The sequence below is a fragment of the Varanus komodoensis genome, unplaced genomic scaffold, assembly GCF_004798865.1.
Source record: "Varanus komodoensis strain SLA01 unplaced genomic scaffold, ASM479886v1 scaffold14_1, whole genome shotgun sequence".
NCBI classification, from domain to species: Eukaryota; Metazoa; Chordata; class Lepidosauria; order Squamata; family Varanidae; genus Varanus; species Varanus komodoensis.
The window spans coordinates 439,470-450,935 of record NW_025335438.1 but is presented as its reverse complement, the minus strand read 5'-3'; the positions used below and the strand labels follow the sequence as shown (position 1 = coordinate 450,935).

The 11,466-nt window shown below is 43.0% G+C and overlaps 1 protein-coding gene across 1 annotated transcript in view; it reads right to left on the bottom strand.

Annotated features, from left to right (window-relative positions):
* The window catches only part of NIPAL2 (NIPA like domain containing 2), a 43,626-nt gene that overhangs the window by 7,525 nt on the left and 24,635 nt on the right, over nt 1-11,466 (bottom strand). Inside the window, exons 6-7 of the mRNA XM_044424225.1 lie at nt 8,040-8,136; nt 1,712-1,847 (exon numbers count right to left, since the gene is read on the bottom strand). Coding sequence (XP_044280160.1) covers nt 1,712-1,847; nt 8,040-8,136 — 233 coding nt within the window. The remainder of the gene's footprint in view (nt 1-1,711; nt 1,848-8,039; nt 8,137-11,466) is intronic.

Here is an 11,466-nt window from a genome sequence, read left to right as displayed (position 1 = left end):
AAAACATCTGGAAGAGGTTTTCCACCCATTTTAAAAACAACTGGTGGAGAGCCATTTCCTGAGAAACGTAGATCAGGATCTAAATATTGAAAGCCTAGGCTGCAATCTCATGCCCACTTATTAGGTAGTAAACCTCATTAAATTCAAAGGGACTTCTGAGTAGACATGTATAGGATTCCATGGTTAGTTTGTTATAGCGAAAGTCCTGCATCCCTTAAACAGAGTGATACTCCAAAGGGTCTATTGATACAATGTCAGAAGTCCAGCTTCTAATCTGTTTTAGACATTAGGAATGACTCTGTGGTTATTTTAGCAACTGCTGAGCAGTCTCCATGGAGCTTTAAAAATAAAAAATAAAAATCCTGCATATTCATGGGATAGTCAGGATTTCAAAGTCACTGCAAACACCTCATTACTTTTGGCCATTTGTTCCAGTATTGGGCTGAAGAAATCCTAGACAAATGAATGAAAGCACCGGAGGGGGGCAAAGAGCTTTTGAATCAGCCTGGCTCAAGTTATGTTTGCATTGCCAGTCATTCATTCAGAGCTGGGGCAACATTATGGCTAAAAGTGAAAGTTCTGCAGCCCCCGGCTCATTCCTCATCAGCTGCCAGTGCACAGAGCAGTCCTGAATAAGCCACAATTAAAAGCTGAGGAGAAACGCTCCCAGATCAGACTGCCACCCAAATCACATCTGATCTGGCAATCCCATAGTAGCCAGCCAGATGGGCTGGGGAAGTGCCCAAGAAGGACAGGAGGAGAGCCCTCTTCGACTGCTGTTACCCAGTGACTCATATTTGGGGACATGCTGCGCAACCCTTGAGGTCCCTAAACCCTTGCTGGCTGGGCAAGGCTGGGCACTGTGTGCTATTTTTTCTGTCCAAATGTGCATAGAATTGCCAGTGTGATGTAGTGGTCAAGAGAGCAGGACTGGGACTCAGGAATTCTGGGTTCTAATGCCCACTCAGCCATGGAGTTCACTAGGTGACTTTCTAAATAGAATAATTTACATTTCAAGCCACCCTATGGCAGTGAACAATATAATAAGTATTTTAATTAGATTTTTATTTCACTATTTTCTTACAATGAACTCAAAGAGCCTTGCAACCTTCTCCTTCTCCTGCTCTGTCTGATCCCCACAACAACAACCCTGCAGAGGCCTAAGGGAGAACCAGACACCAAAATACTGTTATACGCACCAGCTTTAGCACAATCTTCCCCTGGTAAAAAACTGAATGTTCAGCTGATGCAGCCAAGAAATCAAAGGGGAGCAGACTCTTAAGAAGTAGAGTGAAGACAAAGCAGGCATGGCAAGGCATGTGTAGGGAAGAAGGTGCAATTAGTGAAAGCAGATCTGCGTGCTATGGGGTGGTGGTGGAACTGAAAGCTATGGGTAGATGTTGGAGTGAGAAAGCAGTGGGAAAACAGCAAGGTTCACTTGGCCCCAAAACCACAGCAAATGTAAAAGCACCTGCATGGCTAGTTAACAGCAAAATAAAGCAGCATGGTCATAAATCAAAACTAGAAGTGGAGCTCTTAGTAATGCATCTGTGACTGAAACAATCAGAGTTGAGCTTGGCAGGGACGTTTCAGAAGTTGGCTGTATTTTTATGCTGTGACACAAACGGTAAAGAGAAATTAGCAAAAAAAAAAAAAAGGCAGATAATGGGAAAACAAGTTAATACAGGAAGATATGTATTTTTAAACTTACTTGACTTGGAATGTACAAGTTAGTACCATTAGAATGAACATGACATAGAAAATGGGGTAGGTGAGCTGCATGTTCCCCTTCACAGAAACCATAATCATGGTTGCCACAGCTTTTGTTGAAATGATGCTCAAAGATGCTGAGGAGGAATAAATAGATTGACATATACATATTAGCAAAACATCTTATCACTCGACATCTCCTGAATGAATGTGTGGACAGCCTCAAGCTAAAAAGTGGGTGAAATATTACTATCAGTCTTCTCCATGTTGGCTTCCTCTAGACATTTTGAACTACAACTTCCAGAATTCCTATTAGGCATGCTAACTAGGGTTGATGAAAAGTGAAGTTCAAAATCTCTGGGGGGCATCAACTTAGAGACACTTGATCTATATATATATTGATCTGATTTCTAATGTCCAAAGTTGATTTGGTTTGTAATGAGCCAAGCTGACATAATCCGATGTTGCAATTACTGAGCAATAGGCATGTGTTAGTGAAGTTACCACAGTCTTAGGACAGAACCCTATGCACACTTACCTTGGTGTAAGCCCTATTAAGTGGAGTGGGATTTAATCTGAATAGATGTCCATTTGATTGTACTCCAATCCTATATACTTATCCATCAACCTCTGGTGTTTCTTCTCTTGAATGATCAGGAATTCCCTGTATGATTTTGATTTAGGAAAGCTTTCTCATGACTCCCTGCATTACATGGCCTGACTCGCCCATTGAAGCCACATGGATTTCTTTATTCAATTTAAACACAGCCTTTGTCATGGTTGCATAGAGGAAAAAGAGTATCTCACGTGTTCCTAGCACTATGCTTGTGGGAACAACCCACTGCCATCTCCAGCACACACACGAGCGCAGGACAGTGCCTTGTATCGAGCCCATCTTGGTCTATCTTTGTCAGGGTTACAGGCAAGAACTGAACTAGAGACCTTCTGCATGCAAAGCACATGCTCTGGTACTGAGCTCGGGTTATATAAATGACACTTAGTATATGTGACATGGGAAGATTTTGGTATGAACAGGGAAATGGGACAGAACCTTCCAACAATGCAGCTCTGGGCTTGTCTGTGTACTTCTATGCTTGTGGTTGCCCGTTATTTACAGGAGTAATTGCAGCGGTGAGGCACTGTTCCACAACTCTCCACTGCAACATGAGCGCCAAGGTGAAATAATGGGAGATAAACCACAACGAGCTCAGTGCTGGCATGTGGCTTTGCGGAAACAGAGTCGAAATGGTGTAAAATAAAAATTTCCCAATAAAACTTGCCATTTCCGTCCTTCCTGCTGACAGCTATATTGTGGGAAGGTGAAGATATTAAAGCTGACAGTATTATCAGAGACGGCGGGACCATTTCCACCCAGCTTCTATATAAGTTTAACGATCAGGCATAGGAAGCCCCTAAGAGCCTCTTTAAATGTTAAATACAGAAATTGCTCTTCAGGTTAAACCCAGCACCAAAGACGGATGAATTCGTTTTGCTGACTCCGATAACAGATCCCCTCTAGCTAGCCTTGCAGCAGCTGAACAGTGACATCATTCGCAAAAGCAGGAAGCACAAAAGCCCTGCTTGGTCTCTCCCACTTTGCCTCACCCATCTGCCATACCGTAAACTTCGGATTAGGCATGAAGCAAGGTGCTTCTCAAGGAGTCAGTTTCCAGAGCTGCACGGTCCAAAGATTTATACTGAACACTTTTCAGCTTCCATTCCAGGGAAAATTATACTTTACTATAGCCTGCAAAACACAGTTCTTGCTGCTTATTAAAAAGAATGTGGCAGATACAAGATTGCAGGGAATTTGGACATATGATTAGTGGATAGGGACAGTGGAAACTCCTCCAGAGCTTCCACATAACTCTTTTGCAAGAAGATGCTGTGGTTTCACTGGCAAGTTTCAGTGCAGCCTTCTCTAACCAGCTGGGAATGATGGGATGAATGATGAAGTTCAATACATCAAGAGGGCACCAGATTAGGGAAGGCTCCTTCAGCATTGGCATGCATGTCATGAAGGTATGGCAGAATGTAAGCAGGTGTGTTGATCTCAGAGGGCTTTAAAAGGGGACTTGATGGATTCATGGAGGCATGTTTATTGCAAGCCTGAAGACTGGAACGTCGATTTTCATACGTCATGGGCCACTGGAGAGCAGCAGCAGAGTATCTCCAGGAGAGGGCTATGGTCTCCATCTTCTGCTTTTGGGCTTCCTGAGGGATGCTATGCTAGATGGATGTTCTTCTTAGGGAAGGTTTTTACTGGGACCCACTCAGAGTTGATAGTTACCTTGTCAGGCATGGTGCAGCCCTCTACTCCCACTCTCCTCCTGTCCTAGAACTATTATCAGCCTCTCCAGCTTGGTACCCACGAGATGTTTCGGACTGCATTTCCCAGCATTCCTGTCTACAGGCCATGCTGGCTAAGGCTGAGGGGAGTTCAAGGGAGTTCCTGACACCTCTTGCAAACCTGACCCTAGCCTGTTCAGCTACTGCACAAGCAAAATAATAGTAGTGCTATACCTTTATCATGGGATAAATACGGAAAACAGCCTTTTGGTCTGCAGTGACCTCTGAAACCAAACTGAGTTTGTCCGCTCTGGTACAAAGTTCTGGAAGGCAGCCTCCTAGGAGCCAATATGTACTTCATGCCATGATCAAGTTTATGGACAGGAAACTGGTGTAAACGACAGACCTATACTCTTATACTCAACCCACACAAGATGGAAGTACTGTTGGTTGATGATCTGACAGATCAGATGGCTGCTGCTCTGTCTTGAATGAGGATGCACTTCTCCTAAAGGACAGGGCTGCATCTTGGAATGCTTCTGTACCTAAAACTTTCATTGGAGTCTCAGGGGGACTTGGTGGCCAGGAGTGCCTTTTCCAGCTATGGCAAATACGACAACTATGACCTTATCTGGGTAGACGGAGCTTGACCACAGTTACTCATGCAGTGGTAATATCTCAACTGGATTTCTGTAATATCCTCTATGTAGGGCTGCCTTTGAAGATGCTCCAGAGACTTCAACTGGTCCAAAATAGGGCTGTGCATCTGGTGTTGAGTATCAGTTTGCAACCCATGTAACACCTATTCCATATAAATTACACTGGTTGCCAGTTGAAGCTCAGGCCCAATTTAAAGTGCTTGTTTTAGCATATAAAGTCCTAAACTGCTTATGATCTCATTACATGAAGAAGCACCTTTGCCCATTGAGACCTGGGAATGAGGTCCTTCTGGAAAAAGCCATCTCTAAAGGAAGTAAAAGATGGTGAAAAGAAAGGAGAAAAATGTCTTCTTTTGCAGGTATTTTGAGACCTGATTTTACCAATTGATCATAAGAGCTCACACTACAACCAGCAGTTTTTTCTTTCTTTTTCTCCCCATACAACCCCATAACTTGGAATTGTAATGTTGCCTTGTAGTTTCTTGTTGTTTGCCACTTAAAGAGCCCTGCTGGGTTATTCAGCAGCCTGTATATTTAAAAATAAACAAACACTAGTGCATGCATAGTAATGAGCCACATTGCAATAATCCCCCCCCACACACACACACACGTGGCTACAAGTACCTAAAGGAATCTATTTGTGATTCACAGTTTGTGTGTGTGTTGTAGGAAACAGCAATGTCACCTCAGCATAGCTGCAGAAAGCACAGATGCTGTGGAAATTCTGAAGACATTGATGCCTCACTTTTGCTCCAGCTGAGTTCAATAGGAGAGGATTATTCACCACCAAAGATGAGGAGCCCAACATCTGAATGTTTTCCAACATTTTTGGTATTGTTTTCAAAGTTTGCTGCCTTATAACACTGGATATCATCAGAAGGCAAAATAGAAGACCAAAACCAAAGAAATGCAGGAGCACCAACTTCCAACACTCCATGGGAAGTGTGAAGCTCAGCCCAGGGTACCCAGAGAGCCATCCCCCTTTCTTCCATATATATTTCAGCTATGGATCAGTGGGGTGGCTTCCCAGCTTTCCCCCATACTAAAAGTTTGCTAGACCAGGGGTGCAATCCAGTGGGAAGGTTTATCAGCCTCTCAACTCAGAGGCTTATGGACATCCTATGCAGGATGAGAGGACCACAGAGGCTGTCTTCACACCTTGACCATGAGTTAAACAGTTAATTTTGGCCATCTAGCTGTAGTGCTTCAAATGGACTGGGAGGGAAGCTGGCATACCACCATAATACATCACCTCCTGGCAGTCCTGTTCCCCTTTCCCATTGCCCAATCCCAAAACATCCACTTTATCCCATTCTCTGCCTTTCCGTGCCAGCTGCAAGGGCAGGGGAAGGACAAACTACATAAGGATCTCCAGCTTTGAGGCTGAAACTCTTTTCTATAAGAAGGTTCAAGTTCCTAAGGCTCTTTCCCAGCCCTGGGATATGCTGTGCCCTTCTAGCTGCTAAGGGCCACAAGATTACTTGGCCCATTATTGGCAGAAGGCTTTATGATGCAGCCCGTGCTGGATATAAAATCTTAAATGAAAATCCATCATGTCATAACTTAAAGGTCTTTCTGCCAATAACTACACCTTAGCAGAGGCATTTCAGTTTGTTACATTGTGGGAAAACTGTACAAATACCAAGAGACCACCAAGCAATTGGCTGGGAGAAAGGGGTGTACCTATTTGCAGAACCCAACAGGCCAGGTTGGGACCCAGGTGGGCTGGATTTGGCTCCCAGACATTGCTTCCCACCCTGATCTATGCCCTTGTGCCCCAGTCACTGTGCCTCATCTGTGTTCCATTCATTTCAATGGGTTCTGCTTAAAAGAGTTCTCCAGGAACTGTGGCATATTTCCATAATCTTGATTCTTTCAGAGTGAAGAGCATTTTACTGTGCAAACAATGAAATCATGTTTCAGTTTGAGTGTACCATGAAGAACACAAACAGATGTACAATCTTTTATTTGCTTTGACTAAAAGTCCAAGGGGAGAATTATGTATGCAAACGAGAGTGCAGAGACAGAAACTGGGTATGTCTCATGTTGTCTGCTTAGCCACGTGGCTTGTATATGCTTCTGATAGGCCTGACCTTTTATGCTTGAGTTATTGCCTTGTTTACTTTAGCCGATGCTGGGCAAAATCTCCTTTCAAGCAACATGGCATTTTGGAGACACCCTCTAATTCACTCCTTCTGAGATCAAGAATTTCTTAAGGTGTCAGCCCATAAAATTCCAACCAGCAGCAAGCTCACCGAGTGCTACTTTGCACATCAAGGGGCCCAACAAATAACTGGGGAGCACCTGATGCTACAGCATCATTGAAATGAAACAGGTGTGGGCCTCATGGAGGGGAGCCCCATGGAATAAATAAATATTGGTTTTAAAAGATCGCATCTGCATGCCAGCTTCTCATGCCATGGCAAACAGTACAATATATTCTGCCAGGAAACAGAAACACAGCCCTGGGAGTAAGCAACATTGAAGTCTGAATATACATTCCCTAAACAAATAAAATGAAACACAAAACCAAACAGATGTGCCAAAGCCAAACCTCTGCTATTCAGAAATCTACCTTAAGTGTACAGTACGAAGTGTGAATGAGCTGTGTGGGGAATCTACCTGGCTCGGTGCACTTACTGGAACTGCCTCAGGTGCCTTGTTTCAGAAGTGAGGGAAAGTTCACCTCCACTGTGTCCCAATACGCACCTTCAGCCAGCAGATATGTGTTGTATTTCACAGGTAAGAAGAACAACAGCCGGATCTAAAGAGGGATGTACTACAGGCAGATTGTTCCTGTGTCTAGTCCCCCTCTGAGCATGCCAGAGGGGGAGATGATAACCTTGCCTACCGTTCAGTTGAACAAAACTGACAGAGCTTTCAGTTGGTAGAATGGACCACACCACTTCTGACTGCTGTCGGGCCACAGCGTGTCTGAATCTGCGTCCCACTGAAGCCACCCTACAAATAAAATGCAGGAGCCAAAGTGCTGAACTCGAACCCTTTTCCTTTCCATGCCAGTCTTCTATTTACAGAGATATTATGTTTAACATGAAAGGGGATTCTAAACAGTAGTTTTTAAAAACTCAGACCTGTTGCAATGTTTAATTCTTCCCAAGGATGAGTTGCACAATGCAGCAAGCCACAATAGGTGTGTTGTTGTGCAAAAAAGTCGCAGGACACCCCAGAGATGACTGACCACCATGATGTCCTGCTGTGCATTTATACAAGGCTTAAAAGAGAGTGCAGCAGTGAACAAGCCATTTTGGGCCCTGCAAAAAGCTTTGGGAGCAGCCACCATAAAGTAGAAGCAAGCAAAGGATCCAAGTACCAGCATGCATGGAGTCAGCCCCAAGTACTGTAGGCATTCTGGATTCTTACCTAGCAGTGCTACCATTACTAACAGAATCACAATGTGTTTCACTTCCTTTCTTTTATGGAAATAGAACAGTATGCAGAATGTTATTATTTCCAAGATCTGAAAAGAAAAAAAGGGTAAAAGGGGTAAAAAGGTTCAGTTGCTAAAAGGCAGAATAAAAGCTTCAGACAAAATCTTTAACAAGATGTCACATACTTATTTCCCCCTTTAAGGGATGAGTAACCTCATTGCCATTTATCCAATAATTATTCCCATAAACCTTTCCCAAAACTAAGAATGTTCGTATTTTGCCATTTAGTTTTCCTACTCTTTCAAGTGCCTATTTTGTTTTTATAGCCTTGAAAAGATTTAAAACAAAGGAGAGAGAGAAAGAGAGAGAGAGAGAGTTTTGCAGTAATAATCTGGCAAGCAAAAACATCCAAGTTTAACTCTAATAATACAGAGCCATTACTCTCATGTAGCATCCTGCTTAGGGAAGGTAAAAACTACCTATCAACCAAGTGCAAAGAGACTATTCCAGTGGAAGTGACTTGAAGAATGCAGCCACAATATATGGCTCATCTTTCTTATCATTTCCATTAATTACTTCATTGATTCTTTTTCCCCCGACCCTAAAATATAAAACTTGGACAAAGCTTACAGTTCTGTTCAAAAACACCTGCAATGCATTTGTAACTGAACACTGGTTTTCAGTCATTGCCTAGCCAAGTACCTGTCAAAAGGTTGCAAAAAAGAAAAATATACCAGCAGTGTTTAATAGTATGCTAGGAGAGGCCACTTTACAAGACGTTTTACAGATGGGTTTGCCTTAACACTGCATATGGCCTAGACTTGCTGCTTCATAATCACCAGCAACACCCCTGCATGCATAGCATTCCCACTTCAAAGTGGCTTCCATCTGGGCCATAGATTACTGCTCTGTAGACACATTTAAGGGGCTACCTTTCCAGCACTGATGCTAGGATTTATTTGGGGGGCAGGGATCCTAAACCTAAAAGAGATGAGGCATGCACATGCAAGACCATCTTGGGCTGCCTCCACCTAATGCAGAAATGCCTTATATCTGGCCAGTGCATCTGAACATTACTTTTTCTGGCAGAAAGTCAGGATATAAATCAAATCAATCAATATTTCTCATCCAGTCCAGCTTTTTCTACACAGAGTCGCAGCAGCTCTCCAACATCTTTGGCAGAGGTCTTCCCATTTTTGGCAGTAAGTTTCTTCTATAGCAAGAGAAACAGGGGATTGAACCTGAGTCTGTCTGCATACAAAGCCTCTGTTCTATCACCAAGCAACAGTTAACATTGCAAAGTGAAAGCATTGCCCCTGTTAGACCAGTGGAACCATTAGTGGCATGCAGCTCCATCAAATGCCCAGCCTCACCATCCTCTGGATCTGGTCCTGTAGGGAGCACTTGTAGGAATTGGCAGATCAATTTATTACTGGCCTAGCTTTATATGCACTCAGTCCTAAGTCTGTTCTGTCAATTGTTGTATGTATTTCCCCCTAAAAAAGGCACGTGTTTTTAGCATCAGAAAATGTGGAGACGTGCATAATTCAGTAAGTGCGACTTAGGCTGGTTCACTTAGAAAAACCAGCAGCAGCATCCAGAACAGAATTCTTCAGTATTCCCATCTACTGCACACTTTTCAACATGTCCTATGTCAGGAATAATAAAGTCTGTATCACCCCAAGTGCCCTCGCTATTCTTTCAGTTTTCAAAAGGGACCTGCTCCCCTCCTTTTCCTGCCTTATATTGACTTCAAAAAATAGATCCCCATTTTTGCTCATTTGAGACGCTGACAATTGTGACATTGACAAAATACTCACATGCAGTGAACTAAACCACAGTGTCTGCAACTGCATTTTTCAATATGAATAAAATGGCAAAAGCATATTCTTCCAGGGTATCCTTAACATGTATTCAGTGCCACATTAATGCAAACATCCATTTGTACTATGAACAACGAATTAGTAAGCAATCCAAAGTTCTCTCTCCTACCCTGGCTTATTTTTCAGCCAGACATCTCTCTTTAGGGTCCCAGAAGCAATAGAAATAATTCTTGCAAGCAATTCATGTTTCAGGCACAGTGCATCATTTCCGCCACAAAAAAAAAGAAAAAGAAAAAAGAATAAGTATAAGGGCAGGGGAGGTTTCCTTGTTGTCTGTCATTCTCTCTTTCATAGAAAGAATGATTTCATGTGCATTTTAACTGTTTTGAATAGGAAAGACATCACATGTCATTGTTATTTCTTCTCCGAATCACTTTTTCCTCAGTTAATCATGGTCTAATAATCTACCGTCACAGGAGATTACACACTTCTCTGCTTATTTCATGCTTTCCTCAGCCCAGGCAGAGGCTGCAACTGTGCAAAACCACACTGACTGGCCCTCTCCCCCTCTTGAGCCACAATCTGCTTTGGAGAAGTGTTCCAGTGGCTGGCGGGGCCTGAAGACAAAATGGGGCAAGGCCAAAGAAAACTAGCCTACTTTGGCTTAAATCATTTCCTGCTGACAACGAAGCCTTAGGAGAGGCAGTTCAACCTTGGAATGGGGAGGGCAGGACATGCAACCAAATGCCTGGCAACCAAGGAAAAATGAAGCGGAGCCAGAGGAGGCATGTGGCCATCTGGGTAAACCTGGAAGGCTGGCTTAGGCAACCAGACAGATCAGATCTGGCCTGCAAACCTGAGTTTCCATACTCCTGGAAAAGTGGCACAAAAACCAGCCAAGGTTCATACTAGCCAGAATTAGCCTTAACCAACAAATCCGACTCTGGTTAGAAACTATATCATCCTTTTAATTTGGATGCTGCTTTTCCACACAAAGTGCCCACAGTAGCTCACACAAGAACAGCCATACAAAAATGCAAATTCATATCAGTGTGCCAACTGCAATCATACATCACCACCACAATAAACCAAGGAATTCATTTCATTAATGCTGTTATCATAACTGTTCAAATGAATTACAGAAGTAATAAAGTCAACCATTAACACACAATATCTATTGATGTTATTTAGCAGAGATGTAGATACCAGACAAATACAGATCTTTCTAAGGCATTAAGAATCACAACCAGTTCCCTGCAGGAGAAAGCAATCCGATCTATTGTAGCTGATCTCTCCCTTGTCCATCTCTCTTATTCTGGGGCAGTTCCCCAAAGTTGCAAACAAGAGGAAGAGAAATGTATCTTCTGGATGAAATGAAGGCACACAAGCTATGTTTAAAAGAAGCAGATGCTCACTCTAGTGAGCAAAGACTTCACCTTTTATAGGTAGCTTAACATATATGCACTTATTTTAAGTGACGAAGGAATTTCTAGCATGTGATGCTTCCAGTGAGAGGGCTCTCACACTACCAATGTGAAGGCATTGTGCAGCTATTTCATGAAGAAAGAAAAGATGGACTATCTATGGTAAGAAAAA